Source organism: Peromyscus californicus, unplaced genomic scaffold (genome assembly GCF_007827085.1).
Source record: "Peromyscus californicus insignis strain IS unplaced genomic scaffold, ASM782708v3 Scaffold_3__1_contigs__length_106647218, whole genome shotgun sequence".
Classification (NCBI taxonomy): Eukaryota; Metazoa; Chordata; class Mammalia; order Rodentia; family Cricetidae; genus Peromyscus; species Peromyscus californicus.
In genome coordinates this window covers 21,264,202-21,281,714 of record NW_026294551.1, presented here as the reverse complement: position 1 = coordinate 21,281,714, position 17,513 = coordinate 21,264,202, and the positions used below count along the sequence as shown (strand labels likewise).

The window sequence follows — 17,513 nt, the reverse complement described above, 5'->3', positions numbered from 1 at the left end:
CTCTGAACACTCAACCCCCTTACACAAAAAGATAGAGTTTACTTAAAATACCTAATACAATTATATATAAATGATAGGGCCAGAAAGATAGTCCAATGGTTCAGAGCACTTGCTGTTCTTCCAGAGGACCTGAGTCTGGTTCTCAGCACCCTTATGTGGCAGCTCACAACTGTCTGTAACTCCAACTCTAGGAGATCCAACACTCTCTCCTGGCCTCCATGGGTACAAACTCACGCATGCACGCACACGCATAAACAGACACACACACTAATTATTTTTAACTATATGACACATGTTTATGACTTTATATTGTGTAGAGAAGAATGAAAAGTAAAGTTCTGCATATATTCAATGTAAACACAATTTGTTCCTGAATATTTTCAACCCATGGTTGGTTGGCTCAGCCAACATATAACCTCTAGATATGGAGGGCCACGTGTAACTTGAATTATTGATAGGAATGGACTGTAGCCTAAACAGACAGTGTTCAGATCCCCATCTTCACCAGCATCATGAAGTAGGCAAACACTGCACCTACCTTCTTAGTGGGAAGAACAGGACATATAGGAATGAACAGAAATGCAAATGCTGAACGTAATTTGTTTATTTCACAATGCTTTCAGTCTACATTCACCCTTGCACACCAAAAGCAAACTAAACAATTGACTTTATACATAGATAAGCAATGTCAAAATTTTACCAATTAGGGGCTGGAGAGATGGCTCTGTAGTTAGGAGCACTGGCTACTCTTCCAGAGGACCCGGGTTCAATTCCCAGCACCCACATGGCAGCTCAAAACTGTCTGTAACTCCAGTTCCAGGGGATCTGACACCTTCACACCAATGTACATAAAATAAATTTAAATAAATTATATAAAAAAATTACCAATTACTATGGCTAAGGCCAATATATATGATGATTTCATAAGTACCCCTCGAGGAAGAATAACGAGTTTGTTTTTTGTCATTTAACTGAAGAAATAAACGCCTCTAGAAAGCTGTGTAACGAAGAACACAAACAAAAGCTAATAATGGATCTATAAAACTGTTCACTTACTTGCAAAATATGTGGTCGCACTTTGTGGAAATGGGCTCTTTGATCAGTTCCAAACTAGACAAGTACAGGGACAAGAAGAAAAGAAGAGAGAAAATACATGAGGTTAATTCAGTTGTTTAGAAGCAACTGGTTTTTTAAGTAGAGATTCAGCTTTAAGTTGCTATAACTGTGACCGAGTATAGATTTAAAAGAGTGACTCTCCATGTGGGGGTCAAGTGACCCTTTCACAGGAGTCACCAAAGACCATTGGAAAACACAGATATTTACATTATGATTCATAACAGTAGCAAAATTACAGTTATTGAGTAGCAATGAAATTATCTTATGGTTGAGGGTCATCCAAGCATGAGGAGCTGTATTAAAGAGTCGCAGCATTAGGAAGGTTAAGAACCACTGGTTCAGGACAATTTTTTTTTTTTAAATAAGATTTAATTATTTATTATGTATACAGTGTTCTGCCTACATATATGCTTGCAGGCCAGAAGAGGGCACCAGATCTCATTATGGATGGTTGTGAGCCACCATGTGGTTGCTGGGAACTGAACTCAGGACCTCTGGAAGAGCAGCCAGTGCTCTTAACTGCTGAGCCATTTCTCCAGCCTCGATTCAGGACAATTTAATATGAGAGGTCTGCCATGCTAGGATCAAGGAACACAGGAGAAAGTATGATCTTGCTGGGTGTGGTGGAGCCTCCAGCCCTGTAGAGGCAAAAGCAGGCAGATCTATCCTGAGAGTTCCAGATCAGTAGATCTCCACATTGAGACCCTGTCCCAAACAAAACAAAGAAACAAACAAGCAAACAAACGATCCTTTCACTGAACATTCTGAAACCATACTAGAAATACTGATCTCTTCAATGCTGTATATTACTATTAGCATTTAAAAGATTAGCTAGGTTGGGAACGTAGCTCAAAAGTAGAGCATTTCCCTGGATTTCAAGACCCTGGATTTGACAACCTCCCTCGACCCCGCACACACAAGCTTTCATATTGGTTATTTTCACTCTTTCAGCCAGCATTTTGAGTGCATATCCTGAATCTTAACTAAACTCTGCAAACAACTAAATTTGTTCATAGTATGGTAATGCATCCACACAGTTCTAGAACTTGAGAAATAGAAGCTAGAGAATGAAGAGTTCAAGGTCATCCTTAGCTACAAAGCAAGTTCAAAGCCAGCCTTGGCCACATGAAATTCTGTCTCCAAAAAAAAAAAAAAATCAAACCAGTGGCTGGAAAGATGGCTCAGCACTTAATAGCACTTGCTACTCTTCCAGAGGATCTGACCAGTTCCTAGAACCCACATCACGTGGCTCATAAGTGTCAGCAACTACAGCTCTAAAGAACCTGATGCATTTTCCTGGCCTCTCCAGGAACCAGAACACATGTAACATACCTTGATATGGGGACACACACAAAACCTTGAAAAAAAAAAGAGCCAGGTGGTGGCGGCGGCGGCGGCGGTGGTGGCAGCGGCGGCCTTTAATCCTAGCACTTGGGAAGCAGAGGCAGGTGGATCTCTGTGAGCTTGAGGCCAGCCTGGTCTACCGAGTGATTTCCAGGACAGGCAGGGCTACATAGAGAATCCCTGTCTTGAAAAACAAACAAACAAACTAAAATGTATTTATTTACTGTGTGTGTATTGGGCAATGTGAGAGTGTGCACTTGCCGTGGTCCACACATGTGGAGGTTTCTCTGTGTAATAGCTCTGGCTGTCCTGGAACTCACTTTGTAGATCAGGCTAGCCTCGAAATCACAGAAATCTGCCTGCCTCTGCTTCCTGAATGTTGGCATTAAAGATATGGCTTGGAATTGCCTTTTTAACTGAATATGAGAAAGTTCAAGCATTTGCACAAATAAAATAGGAAAATGAACTGCATGTACTATCATCCAGAAGGAGAAATGTGTTAAAGAAAAAAACCAAGCAGGACAAAAGGACACAGAGTGAGATGCAGTTGGTGGGTATATATAGAGTGGCAATAAAATGCATGAATGAGGAAGGGACACTGGAGGACAGCTGAGTCACGTAAGGAAACAAGCTATGCAGTAACTGGAGAGGGAGCAGGAAGCTAAGCTGAGCAGGACCACGCGTGGTGTGTGTGCAAGGCCACTGTGCTGAGACAGAATGATGGAGGCCTACAGGAGAGGAGAGAGGTAGCTGGGAGACCAGATGGGCAGGAAACTTGTCCATTTTGTCCTTAGCTTTATTCTGCTTGAGCTACACACACTGAGTTCTGGTGGTAAAGCTAATGTAAGACATTAAAGAAGAGGTAACTTGCTGGTGTAAAATACAATCCTTGAGTTAAATATAGAAAACAATCACAGGGAAGGCTGGGATGGAAGAGCCTGCTGTAAAAGGCTTAATAATGAAATTCTTGTGTCATGGAGATCCTGAAGACGCAGAGAGCAAATAACATACCTGACTACGCCTGAAGGCCGGCTTGTACTACCAGCGCAGGCCAAGCTCTCGACCTGAACCTCAGTTTTCACCTCGCAGTCATCTGGGGCTACTGCGAGAACACAATCCCAACAAGAGACTGATTTGTCACTAGATCATGTTTCTGAGACAAGCTAGACACCAAAGAAAGTTCTTAGTAAAAGAGAAATTGGATTGAGTCATGATACCAGATGGCTTTCATTCTCACCACTGACTCAATTCTGAAATAATTATATTTCAGTATGGTAATTACGATCCAAGCTATATAAACACACTGTAAACACTAACTCTGAACAGATGAAAACTCCCATATGTAAAAAGGTAGTGACTGCTGTAGAAGAGCTTGAAGATGAATAGGAATGAAAATGAAAAAAACTTAAAATGTTTCTCTTCTAGTTTCTGATAAGAGTAAATGTTTACTATAAAATTCAAATGTCTCAAACACTTTGCATGCCATGCAGTATTTTCAGCCTACTGAGTAGTTGTAGTTTGAGCTTTAGCAAGATGAATCACTGGGGAAAGAAGTTAGGTTTAGGTTTGAAAAAAAAAAATAAACTACCAGGTACAAAACATTTAAAAAAGTAGAAAGAGTCGGGCGGTGGTGGCGCACGCCTTTAATCCCAGCACTCAGGAGGCAGAGGCAGGTAGATCTCTGTGAGTTCAAGCCAGCCTGGTCTACAGAGTGAGTTCCAGGATAGCCAGGGCTGTTACAGAGAAACCCTGTCTTGAAAACAACAAAAGGTAAAAAGAGCTACAATTACCACAAGGAACTGCCAACTGAGCTAGATGTAGCAGTGCATGTAAGTGGTTCCAGAAACATGGGGAGGCTGTGGTGGGAAGACCACATGAGCACAGAATTTGGAGACATCCTAAGACCCCACCTTCAAACTCCCACCCTGAAAATAAAAATAAAGCTGCTACTCTCAAATAATTTAGGGACAGAAGGAATACCAGTGCAGGAGACCTAAGAACTACAGCTACCCCAAGGAACAACTTACTTTGTTTTCTTTTTTCTTTTCTTTTCAGATTTATTTATTTACTATGTATACAGTGTTCTGCCTGCATGTAGTTGCACACCAGAAGAGGGCACCAGATCTCATTACAGATGGTTGTGAGCCACCATGTGGTTGCTGGGAATTGAACTCAGGGCCTCTGGAGGAGCAGCCAGTGCTCTTAACCACTGAGCCGTCTCTCCCAGTCTGTTTTACTTTTTCTAGTTGTTGTTTTGAGTTTTTGTTTTTTGTTTTTGTTTTTGGTTTTTTTTTTTTGAGACATGGTTTCTATGTAGCCCTGGTGGTCTAGGAATTTGCTATGTAGACCAGACTGGCCTCAAATTCAGAGATCCCCCTGACTCTGCTGGGATTAAAATTAAGGGCTCCAAGTAACAATTTTTAGTCATAGCCAGTTATTATTAAGAACTGCATGGGCTGGGGGCAATACTCAGCAATAGAGTATATATCAGGCATTGGATTCAATTCCTGTTAAAACACAAGACAGGAAGGTTTGCATAACAAAATCCTCCAGGTTGGGACTGTAGGTGCAATGCAGCACACCACAGAAAGGCCCTCAGTTCAGTCCTAAGAACAGCAGGAAAACTAACACAGCAATAGGCTCAGTCCCACTCTAGAACATTCCATATAAATGACCTTAAGCTTTAAAAATGACCGTAGTGGCCAGGCAGTGGTGGTGGCACATGCCTTTAATCCCAGCACTCCGGAAGCAGAGGGAGGCGCATCTCTATGAGTTTGAGGCCAGCCTGGGCTACAGAGTGAGTTCCAGGAAAGGCGCAAAGCTACACAGAGAAACCCTGTCTCAAAACTCCCCCTTTAAAAAAAGAAAATGACTATAGTGAACAGTCTAGTTGAAAAATTAAAATCGCCACATGGTGGTGGTGGTCTTTAATCCCAGCACTCTTGAGACAGAGGCAGGAGGATCTCTGTGAGGTCGAGGCCAGCCTGGTCTACAGAGTGAGTTCCAGGACAGCCAGAGCTACATAGTGAGACTAAGTAAAAAGTAAAAAAATTAAAAAAGGTAGCTTAAGCTACAGGTGTGAACCGCTAAGTCCAGTCTTTGGAAGCTGAGGTAGGAGGACCAAGACCTTTGAGGCCCATCAAGGAAAAGGAGAAGAAAGTACAGCAAGAAGCTGAGACACCGAGTAACAGAGAGGAAAATGCAGCAGTCGCTAGCTTTCCTCATCTTTAGTTTTTATGTATCTGAATTTTTAACTGATGGTTTAATTTGCCAGAATGAGAAAGAACATTACATTTTTATGACTGAGTCCCGTGGGAATGTAAAATAAATGGACCCAAATGCCACATTATTGAAGACTTTTTGATCACTGTTTGTAATTATCCCCAGTAAGTTTAGGCTTTTCAAAACCAATCTTTCTCTTGCAATGTTATTTCTGCCTCTGTGGCTCTGATATTTCATAGATTTGGTTGTAAATCTCATTAGGTCTAGGTTTTGTTTAGCTGCAATGTTGAGAGTAGAGAGGCTAGCACTTTTCAAATCTTGTCTCTGAAAACTCATATCTTCCTTAATCTTATTAACTTGACTCCAAACATAAATAACCCCATGATGCACGGAGGCAAATTTACTTGAATGTACCCATCAAAGGTAAACGGGAAAAAAAAAAAAGGTACAACTGGGAACTGGAGAGATGGCTCAGCAGTTAGGAGCACTGGCTGCTCTTCCAGAGGTTCTGAGTTCAACTCCCAGCACCCACATGGCAGCTCACAATCTGATGCCCTCCTCTGGTCTGCAGGCATACATGCAGATGAAGCTCCTGCATACATTAAAAACAAACAAACAAAAACAAAAAATAAAGAAAACTTCAAAATAAATACAACTAATCAATTATTGATTTTTTAGTGTCTTGACATGTGTGTATGCATGTGGAGGCTCCAGAGTGACGTTGGCTGTTTTCCTTGCTTTCCACCTTAAACATTGAAGCGGGTCTTTCACTTGAACCTAGAGCTCACTAATGTGGCCAGTCTAGCTAGATAGCTTGCTCCGAGCAATCTGCTTCTGTGGACCAAGTACTAGGATTCTAGGTAGGTTGCTACACCCACCTGGCACTTAGGTGGGTGCTGGGGACCCAAACTCCAGCCTCTGTGCTTTCACTACAAAAGCTTTACCCACTGGGACATCTCTCCAGGCCTCTATTTCTGAATGCTGTGCCCTGATAACAATGTATTTTTTAAAAAAGATCTGAAAGCTGAGCATAGTGGCACATGCCTTTAAACCCAGTAGAGGTAGACAGAACTCTATGAGTTCAAGGTCAGTCTGGTCTACATAGTGAGACCCTGTCCAGAAAAGAAAGGAAGAAAGGAAGGAAAGGAAGAAAGAAAGAAATAGGGCTGGGTATAGTTCAAGGTAGAGCATATACATAGTATACAAGAGTTCCCAAATCAACCCTCAGCACCAAAATAAATATATAAACTATTGAGAACTAATTTAAGCAGGGTGTGGAGGTACATGTTTTTAATTCCAGCAGTTAAGAGGCAGAGGTAAGATGATATCTGTGACTTCAAAGCCAGCTTGGTCTACATAGTGAATTCCAGGATAGCCAGAGCTACAAAGTAAGACCCTGTATCTAAAAAGCCAAAAAACAATAAAAAAAAATTTTTTTAAGGCAAAAACCAACTTAATTTATTGAGTGCCTACTATATTCTAGATACTACTAAAGATAACATAAACTGCTGGGCAGTGGTGGCACACGCCTTTGATCTCAGCACTCGGGAGGCAGAGGCAGGTGGATCTCTTGTGAGTTCGAGGCCAGCCTAGGCTACAGAGCGAGTTCCAGGACAGACACCAAAACTACACAGAGAAACCCTGTCTTATAAAACCAAAAAAATCAAGCCTCAAGAATCAAGATTTTCAGCTGGGCAGCGATAGTGGTAGTGCTTGTCTTTAATTCCAGCACTCTGAAGGCACAGGCAGGAAGATCTCTGAGTTCGAGGCCAGCCTGGGCTACAGAGCAAGTTCTAGGACAGCCAGAGCTGCTACACAGAGAAATTCTATCTCAAAATGAAAAAGAAAAAGGAACAAACAAATGAAGAATCAAGATTTTCAAGCCAGGTAATTATTTGAATCAAAAGACTATCGACAGAGAGAACATGAATTTTAATGGTTCAAAGGCAGAAGTGGGAGACTGTGTTGCACATTTTAAGAACAGTTAAAAAGCTGGCTATAGGTCTAAATAACCACTGCACAGAATGAGAATGGGAGAAGGGAAACAATTCTAATTTTCATTTCCAGCCATTCATTAAAAGATTCTTGGGGCTGGAGAGACGGCCCAACGGGAGTGCTGGCTGGTCTTCCAGAGGACCCAAGTTTAATTCCCAGCACCAAATGATGGCTCACAACCATCTATAGTGGGATCTGATGTCCTCTTCTGTCATGCAGGCATACATGTAAATAGGGCACTCATATACATAATACATAAATAAATAAATCTTTTTTGTTGTTTTGGTTTTTTGAGACAGGGTTTCTTTGTAGCTTTGGAGCCTGTCCTGGAACTCACTCTGTAGACCAGGCTGGCCTTGAATTCAGAGATTCACCTGCCTCTGCCTCCTGGAGTGCTGGGATTACAGGAGTGCACCACCACTGCTAAATAAATCTTTTTTAAATTTTTTTTTTTTAAGCAAAAATGATTTTTTTTTTCTTTTTTCAAGACAGGGTTTCTCTGTGTAGTTTTGGTGCCTGTTCTGGATCTCGCTCTGTAGACCAGGCTGGCCTCGAACTCACAGAGATCCTCCTGACTCTGCCTCCCGAGTACTGGGATTAAGGGCATGCGCCACCACCACCCAGCGCTAAATAAATCTTTAAGAGATTTTGATATAGATTTTTAATTCACTTTTTATATCCAAGAAATTATGAAAGAGCATTTAATGAGTGCTTGGGCTTCCTTTTAAAAAACAGATCTACTTTATTTTAGTTTTTTGAGACAGGGTCTCACTGTGTGGCCTTGATTAGCCTGGAAACTTGCTTTGTAGGCCAAAATGGCACTGGACCCAGTGATCAAACCACCTCTACCACTGAGTGCTGGGACTAAAGGCACGTGCCACCACACCCAGCCCAAGACTTAACTTGAATTGTGTGTATTTGTGTATTTCTGTATGGAGGTTTGTACTAGTGAGTGAAGATATCCATGGGAAGTGCCAAGAAAGTGTCGGCGTCCCTGGAATTAGAGTTACAAGTGGTTATCGGCCACCTAACCTGGGGACTAGAAACTGAACTTGAGGCTTTTAAAAGCAGTGTGCTAGCCATTATAAGACCATTAGTTCTGCTCCTTGTGTGCTGTCTGTTTTTTCTTTATGGTTCTTAGTTGTTCTTTTGCAGAGCTGCCAGCTTAAGTCATGCTGGGATCAAGAAATATGGGCCTTGGCGGTTCGTGTTCCTAGAGTTGTATCCATGCCAGTGGATGTCCACACGCTCCAGAAGAGAATTTGACATTGCTGCTGCTGTTGTTGCTGTTATAGCAATGGCAACTACCGCTGCTACTGTTTCTGGGATTACCATTTCCTAATTGGTTACTACAGCTAACACAGTGGAGACCCTGGCAGCAAAAGTAGCTACAACAGTTTATTAATCTTTCATTCTATTGGGCATGATAAATTTAATTCAATAGTTATATACAGTTTGATTGGCTTTGAAAATTATAAATTTATAAACTCAAGTTCCATTTGCTTTTGGGATACCATCTTACAAGGACTCCAATTTGCAATAAGGCTCGTTAAGGAAGGGAATGGCTCAGTTGCCTACTGGCTATGGGTGGGATAGGACCTCTGTTGGTCTTTTCTGTGTCGAACACACAGATTGCAAGCCCAGTGCCACTTTGAGATCTTTGGCAGCAGTTAACTGCAGCTCACACACGACTGAGCCTTTATGATAATGAGTATTCAGAGACGGGTAATGCCTAGGGGGCGCTCACCAACCTAAGACAGAGCGCCTGTGTGGCCTGGGCAGGTGTCCCCATGACCGGTAAGGTGACCTGCTGACGTCCCACGCAACCTAAGTCAGAAGCTCATTTTTTAGTAAAAGGGGGACCTGTAGGGTCCTAGCCCCTGTTTTGGATAACTGTTACCTTGCTTGCTGACCTTGACCTTGATATCCTCCCTATGCTAATTCCCTCCCGGGTTCCACCCTCCTGAATGCTTAAGGGATGTTCCTTGTCTGTGTATCCTGCATAATGGGCATAACAGCTTAGATGCAAGATCATAAAACATCGGTAGCGAACTTCTGCCCTCCAGGGTTCTCCCATTGTGCTGTAAGCCTGTATTTAAGACCTCTTCCCTCCATCAATAAACAGCATTTAGCATTAAATAAAAAAAATTAAATTAAATTAAATTAAATTTAAAAAAAGCAGTGTGCACTCTTAACCATGAGCCATCTCTCCGGCCCTAGCTTAGGCTTTTTAACATTGGTTATGCCAGGAACCCCTCTCTCAGTATCATTTATTCATGGTGCTGGAAATTGAAGGTGGGGCCTAAAGCACTCTGGTTAGGTTGCTCTACTTCCAAGGGAGACACCCAGCCCTGAGTAATGCTTTTAAATGAAGAAGAAGAAAAAAATGGAAACAGGGTCATATGTATCCCAGGCTGGCCTCAGTCAAACCTTGAATTCCTTGCTGTGGAACAATCTTTTTGTACACTGTGAATATGTGTTGCTCTCATCAGTTTAATAAAAGGCTAAATTGCCAATAGCTAGTCAGGAAGAAGTTAGGCGGTAGAGCCAGACTCAGAGGATGCTGGGAAGGACAGAGTCAACAGGATACAGGGAGAAGCTAGGGAGATGCGAAACGAATTGGACACACAAAATGGGATAGAGGTAAGAAAGCCACAAGGCAGAAAGTAAATTAATAGAAATGGGTTAATTTAAGTTGTAAGGACTCATTAGCAATAAGCCTAAGCTACTGGCCTAGCATTTATAATTAATTAGTCTCTGTATGATTATTTGGGAGGTAGCCTGCTGGCGAGATAGAGATGACTGGTAGGACAGAAAATTCTCCCTACAATTCTTAATCCTCCTGACTCCACCTTCTGCTGGGATTACAGATATCGGTCAACAGGCCCAATTTATGAAGTGATGGGAACTGAACCCAGGGCTTCCTGTGTGCTAGGTAAGCCACTCTCCACGTTTCATATCCTAACTGGGGACAGACTTACACAGATAAACACTGGCCAAAACTCACTCTTTTAGCCAGGTGTGGTAGTGTATGTCTATGATTCTAGCACTCAAGAGGCAGAGGCATGAGGATTTGAGTTCAAGGCCAACCTAGGCTAGATAGTGAGTCTGAGGCTGATTTGGGATGTTATAATCTAGTCTGTCTTTAAAAAAAAAAAAAAAAAAAAAGGTGGGAATGTGGAGATAGCTGATTAGACCAATAGACCAATCCTCTCTTCATTTCATAGGAAAAGAAAAGCTCATTCTGCATTAGACTTACTAAAAGCTTTGAGGACTGGTGACATTCTTACTTTAATTTACAGGGCCAGTTTGAGCCAGAGACATGCTCTCACAGATACCAAACACTTTACGTTATTTTAACATTATTTACTAAGGTTGTTCCAAGACATCAGGGGGGTCCTACAGCTGGAGGAAAAGCCTAGGTACCACTTACTTCAAGCACACTCCCACACCAAGGAAGAACAAACCAAGACAAGCCTTTGACTGGGAAAGGGTTGGGGGTGGGGGACAGAATGAAGATTACTTTACTTAATTTTTAAAACTCTTCAGTTATGAAAAATACAAAATCATTTTGATATTAACAGATTGTTTTTCTCTCTACTATGTAAAGCCACTTCTCATTTGCATGAAAGATAATCATACAAAGAATCTCAAATTAATAAACTCTTCCATTGACTTACCAGATTGGACACTCTAGGATTTTCTGCATAGCATGAAGGACATTTTGTACTTCTTCAATTTGAACAGCAGATAAATCCATTTCTTCCGGGTCCAGTGAACTTTATAATGAAAATTTAAAAACACATATAATTAAACAACTTTACAAGGTTTTTAAATACAGTAGCTTACCTGCCAATTTTCTTTTCTTTTTTGAGATCTCATATAACCCACAGCAGCTTTGTACTCATGTGTACTCAAGGCTATTCTTGAACCCCTGATCCTCCTGCCTCCACCCCCTTTACTGCTAGAATTACTGGGCATAAGTCATCCCCATGTACCCTTTTGGGGGAGTTTTCACTCTGTAGCCCACACAAGGCTGGAAATCATTATGCAGCTCAGATTAGCCTCCAATGTGTAGCAATCCTCCTGCCTCAGAGTGCTGGGGTTACAGGTGTAAGCTACCACACCTGGTCTATCATTCTAAGTAAGAGAAATTTAATTTTGCTTTAGAATTGTACCAACCATACAGCTGATGAAAAACATCTTCATTTAAAAAAGGAGGAGGAGGAGGAGGAGGAGGAGGAGGAGGAGGAGGAGGAGGAGGAGGAGGAGGAGGAGGAGGTCGTCTCAGGGTCTGGAGAGATGGCTCAGTGGTTAAAAGGATGTGCTTCTCCTCCAGAGGACCCGAGTTCAATTTCCAGCACTTATGTCAGGTATCTGGAAGTCTAGATCCAGGCCAGAACCCCTGCACACATATGCACACAATAAAAAAAAAGAATCTTGGGCTTGAGAGAGGCCACAGAAGTTAAGAGAACTGGCTACTCTTCAGAGGTCCTGAGTTCAATTCCCAGCAACCATATGGTGGCTCACTACCACCTGTAATGAGATCTGGTGCCCTCTACTGGCCTGCAGGGATACATGCAGGCAGAACATTGCATACGGAATAAATAATGAATCTTTAAAAAATAAAAGAAATTCTAGCAGTTGCTCTTTGTACTTAGCAATCTAAATTCTCTATTCTTTGATAGATGGCCTCTGAGGCCTTTCTTTGGTCTTTCCTTTCTGCAAGAAAAGAAAATCTACAGTGGAGTGACCAGATAGAAGCGGTAGCTATGAACTTTTCTCCAGAGTCCTGGTTTTCTTTTTCTTGCTTAAAATCAAAACCAAGCAGGGCGCAGTGGTGTCATACCTATAGTCCCAGTCAATGGAGAAGTTGAAGGAGAAGGATAGCTTGCTTTCTAAACTTCTAGCCCTTCCTGGGCTAGACAGGGAAACCAAACTCAGTCAATATGGTGGTGCAAACCTGTAATTTCAGCACTCTGAGGCGCAGGCAGCAGGATGAAGAGTTCAAAGTCACCTTGAGCTACGTAAGGAGTTCAAGGCCAGCCAGAGTACAAAAGACCCCGTCCTCAAGAACTCCAAAACTAGATGGGCACGGTAGAGGAGGCCTTTAACCCCTTCTCCCCAGGGGCAGAGGAAGGTGGATGAGTTCGAGGCCAACCTGCTCTACATATTGGGTTTCAAGCCAGCCAGAGCTACACAATGAGACACTGTCTCAGAAACTAACCAAACAAACAAAAAACTAAAACCAAGACAAAAAAACCGCACTTTTTTTTTTAAGTTACCCAAAACGAAACCTGCTGACGCTTCTCCATTCTAGCCCTCCCGAGGGTTTCCCTGTTAAGGCACTTAACCTCAAGACCCTCTTGAAACACGTCTCCCCTGCCAACAGCATCCATTCCTATTGGCATTCCTTTAAGTACTTCCCTTCGGTGAAATGTACATGGATTTCCCTGTCACACTTGTGCCCTCCTTTCCTCTCACTTAACCTTTTAGCCAGCATGCTTATACTGTCTTCAAGGCACGATTACAGCCAGGGCAGCCCCTCACACATCCCCTGCCTTCTTCCTCACAGCGGCCCCCGGGAAGGCACCAACTGCGCCCCTCCTGGGAGTCCTTTCAGTTTCACAACGTCTGGGACCCTTTCCTTCCGCCCCAGGCATTCTCCTACCAGGTAAACACCCGTCTCGACCTGCAGCGGCTGCCTTTCATATGACTACCGCGAGGTACTGTTCTGTTCCTCCGGTCTGTCTCACCTTTACTCCGAGCAAAACGTCCGTGCTCCCGAGCCCCGAGGCCCAAATACCGGAGAACCGCTCGGAAAGCGCGGAGTCCTCCCGCGGCACCAGCGGCCGCCGCGCAGCCGCAATTACAATTTATCTGTAATTCCCGCGCTCTCTGTTGCCAAGGAAACCGGCAGCTTGGGCGCCTAGGGCTAGCCTCTAGGAACACAAGATCCAGACACGTGAGCGGAAGGGAGGAAAAAAAAAAAGTAGACACTCTTTCCGGGCTCGGGATTGGCCGCCCAGTCTTTCCCTGTATGTCGTAACTAGAAAGAGACGGAAGAGAAAGAATTTTGAGTTTCCTAATAGGCAGCCGCCCCTTCGCAGCTACGCTTGCTTATTACGTCACAGTAATTCTGTACAAAGGGTCGGAATCGCTACCTGAGGCAGGAATATGAGCGCAAGGTAGTGCCCAAAGCAGCTGCAGGCCGTGGCAGGCCGTGGCCTCATCCCTCCCTTAGTCTTCCTGCCATGGAAGTCTCCAGTTTAGGTAAATAAAGGCTTGTGTAAAAAAAAGAACTACCAATTCCAGCATGCATTGCGGAACGAAAGGCCTTCTCCACAGCGTCTCTTGGAAACTGTAGTCTTAAGGAAAAGGAGCTTCCAACACCGGAAGCAGGCACGATTACCACAGCAAACGCAGTTAATACAGCGGAGTCCTTCTCGCGGTTATGCAGGCTAGCTGCTATGCATCGCAGCGTTCTGTTTTCATGTCTTGCTCACAGAGACTAGACTAAAAGAAGCTGCAAGTCCCAGGAAGACTACAATTCCCATCCAGCCCCGCGATCCTCGGGTAACTAGTCCTCCAAGGTCAGTGACCTTAGGGAAAGCAGAGGGCGGCCAATCGGCTTGGGAAAGGGGAATCCACTCCGCTGACATCTGCGCACTAGTTCCGCCCTCGGCCTGGGTGTTTGTTATTGTTGTGCGGTTCAGAGAGCTTCTGTCCCGCCCTTGCCAACGCAGCATTGACCAATCGGTGGAGTGGTGATTTTGAGGGACAAATAGTGAGAACCAATCATCTAATCGGAAGCTCTGAGAAACATGGGACTAGGCCTGGTCTCTGTCCGCCATGTTAGATTCACCCCGCAGGGATAGCAGCCGTGCTGGCAGCGAACGGTCCTTGCACTGGCCACGGGCAAGCGCCCCCCGTGGGCGGAAAGCGGGTAAGGAAGCCACTGCTGTTACCTAAGAGTGGGGTCACGTCGATCTTAGAGGGCTCGGGAAGTTCAAGGGGAGAATCTTGGAAAGAGGAGTGACTTTTTTCCGTCTTCAGGGACAGCCAGTCCTTTCAGTGGCCCGACGAGCGAGCCGCCGGGGTTGTCAGCGACAGTGGGGTGTGGATGCCGCCCGAGGGACAGCGCTCATGGCTGAAAAAGGCCGTTTTCGGCTAAGAGAAGGTCGAATTCCCCCAGTACAAGGAGAGGGCCTCAGTGGGTGGTGGCAGTGGCCTGGGGACGTGAAGTTCCAGGAAAACGATTACTGGAAGACTAGGACTCAGTCTTTGAGGAGAAAGGACACACGTCTTCCTCATTCTAACCCTTTTCTCTTTTTGAGACTCGATTGAAAATATCTTGGTCTAAGGACCTTCCAAGGTGTTAGAGAGGCGTCCTTTTCCCTTTTTCTCAAGCATCCGGCTTTAAATCGCCCATTTTAAAGCGTAGGTTCAGATTCCCAGGTCGGCTTTATTAACGTTATTTGTTGAGGTTGAGAAAATTCATGGGGGGAAAAGCTGACGTTTGTCACATGAATGTGAGTCGGGAAGACGTGCGTTTGCAGTGCCACTTAGGAAAGCTGCAGGCTTAGGCCCAGCGGCCTGACTGCTGGCTGTAAACCAGCAGGTAATAGATGGCGTTACCTGTACCTTTGCTATTTTCACAAGTTCAAGATTAGTGCTCTGACTGAAAGGATTGTCACACGTAAGCCAAAGTGAGGTAGGCCCTTTATGAAGGCCTCTATGTTGGCCAGCCAGACTCGACTCTCCCACTTCCTGTTTTCTCCCATTGACAGAGCAGCTGGATGAACTCCAAAGTATGGAAACCAATTCCCACTCGTGTAATTTGAGAACGGGGAAGATTAGTTCCCTTCCAGACAGAAAAGTGTGGAAGTGTATTTCTTGAAGTTGGAAAGTCGGAGTGCATTTCAGACATTTTATTTTTGACAAACTCAGTCACTTCATTTTCCTGATTTAAAAAAAAACAAACAACAAGAAACCTCTAACATCCTGGGGGATTGATGGGATTCTACCTAAATTTTAAAGATCCTTAGGAAGAACTGCATTTTAAGCAAATGAATGCTGGACGTCAACAGGATTGGTGCTAGAGACTAGTATTACTTTGGCAGTGAACTTAACTCTAGATGAAGTCAAGTCATGGAAAATTTGGATAATTGAGTCTCTAAAATAATCTGTGATTAAGAATACAAGGTTCTTAACAGTTGTATTCACAGTGCTGCATTCTGGAGGCAAAAGCAGGCAAATCTCTGTGAGTTAGAACCTGGTCTACACACATAGAATTCCCAGGCTAGCCTGGGCTACAGAGTGAGATGTCTGCCCCCCACCACCCAAAAAAAGTAATAATAATAAGATATCTTGCAGGGCAGTGGTGGTGCGTGCCTTTACTTTAATCCCAGCACTCAGGAGGTAGAGGCCAGCCTGGTCTACAGAGTGAGTTCCAGTACCACCAAGGCTACACAAAGAAACCCTGTCTGAAAAAAACAAAACAAAACAAAAAAAGATATCTTAAGGAACTAAAGAATTATTTCTTACAATAAATAGTTTTCATTTGAACACTGTTTCAAAGAATCCTACGTACTTTTGGTGCTGGAAATTGACCCCACATCTTTGTACATACTTGGACTGCTCCACCTTACTCTCAGTTCCCTGGACCAAATTTTCCTAGATTCCTTGGATAGCCCTGTTAAGGTCAGCAAAATAGTCTTTGTTTTACAGATTAAACAAGTGAAGCTCAGAAATAAACAGTCTTGCTCACAGTTACATGGCTAGTCCTGTGGTGGAGCTGTATCTGGGACCCAAGTCTTCCCACCCTGTTGGCTCCCTTCCTGTGATACTGGAAACATCTAGGACTTAATCTTGTTCATTTCTTGTGTGTGGAGCAAAATCTGGCTCTTTCTATGTGCAGATTGAAAATGTGCTGAATATTTGAAGAGGGGACTTTTTTTTGCCAATGTCTTTGCTACTTGTAGCTTTAAACAACTTAAACTATATTTTCCCTAAAGTCACAGTTCATCAGTAAGCAAAGTCCTTCAGTAAAGTCAACTAGATTTTAATAGTAGGTATTTGATTAAGAAATTGCTAACTTGCCGGGCGGTGGTGGCGCACTCGGGAGGCAGAGTCAGGCAGATCTCTGTGAGTTCGAGGCCAGCCTGGTTTTCAGAGTGAGTTCCAGGAAAGGCACAAAGCTACACAGAGAAACCCTGTCTCAAAAAACAAAACAAAACAAAAAGAAAAAAGAAAAATTGCTAACTCCTTAAGCCTGATAATGGTATTTTTTTTAATTTCCTCATTTTACAAATATTTATGGAAGAAAGGATGAACATTTTGTCAAGAGAGACATTGTCATGGAGCAAGTTTTTAGCTAAGTGGTAGAGCGACCCCCTAGTGTCCAGGCCCCTGTGTCATCTTCTGCGACACAGACACACACTTCCACTAGAAAGGAAGGAATCCTGGATAACAAAATTAACTCCTAGTTGCTAATTGTGGAACCTGTTAGGAGAGTTTTTGTGGATATGGCCAAAATTTAAATTCTTTCAGCAGACTTTTATCTCCCTCCACCCCATGTCTTTTAAAGACAGGATGGGAAGACTTGGGTCCCAGATACAGCTCCACCACAGGACTAGCCATGTAACTGTGAGCAAGACTGTTTATTTTGTAAAACAAAGACTGTTTTGCTGACCTTAACAGTGCTATCCAAGGAATCTAGGAAAATTTGGTCCAGGGAACTGAGAGTAAGGTGGAGCAGTCCAAGTATGTTACTTTCTTTACTTCTGGAGAGCTTTTTCCACAAGTAATTGTGGGAGTTTTGTTTTTTTGTGTTT

The 17,513-nt window shown here is 43.4% G+C and overlaps 2 protein-coding genes across 6 annotated transcripts in view; one reads left to right on the top strand and one right to left on the bottom strand.

Moving 5' to 3' along the window:
* The window catches only part of Brca1 (BRCA1 DNA repair associated), a 76,006-nt gene extending 61,741 nt beyond the window's left edge, over positions 1-14,265 (bottom strand). For both annotated transcript variants that reach the window (XM_052756257.1, XM_052756258.1), the window contains exons 1-4: positions 13,842-14,265; positions 13,434-13,726; positions 11,358-11,456; positions 1,057-1,110 (exon numbers count right to left, since the gene is read on the bottom strand). In XM_052756257.1, coding sequence (XP_052612217.1) covers positions 1,057-1,110; positions 11,358-11,437 — 134 coding nt within the window. In that variant the 5' untranslated portion in view covers positions 11,438-11,456; positions 13,434-13,726; positions 13,842-14,265. The remainder of the gene's footprint in view (positions 1-1,056; positions 1,111-11,357; positions 11,457-13,433; positions 13,727-13,841) is intronic.
* A 109-nt stretch (positions 14,266-14,374) lies between these two features.
* The window catches only part of Nbr1 (NBR1 autophagy cargo receptor), a 31,849-nt gene continuing 28,710 nt past the window's right edge, over positions 14,375-17,513 (top strand). For 2 of the 4 annotated variants that reach the window (XM_052756267.1, XM_052756271.1), the window contains exon 1: positions 14,375-14,623. In XM_052756267.1, coding sequence (XP_052612227.1) covers positions 14,530-14,623 — 94 coding nt within the window. In that variant the 5' untranslated portion in view covers positions 14,375-14,529. The remainder of the gene's footprint in view (positions 14,624-17,513) is intronic. The other 2 variants (XM_052756269.1, XM_052756270.1) reach the window with 2 other exon arrangements.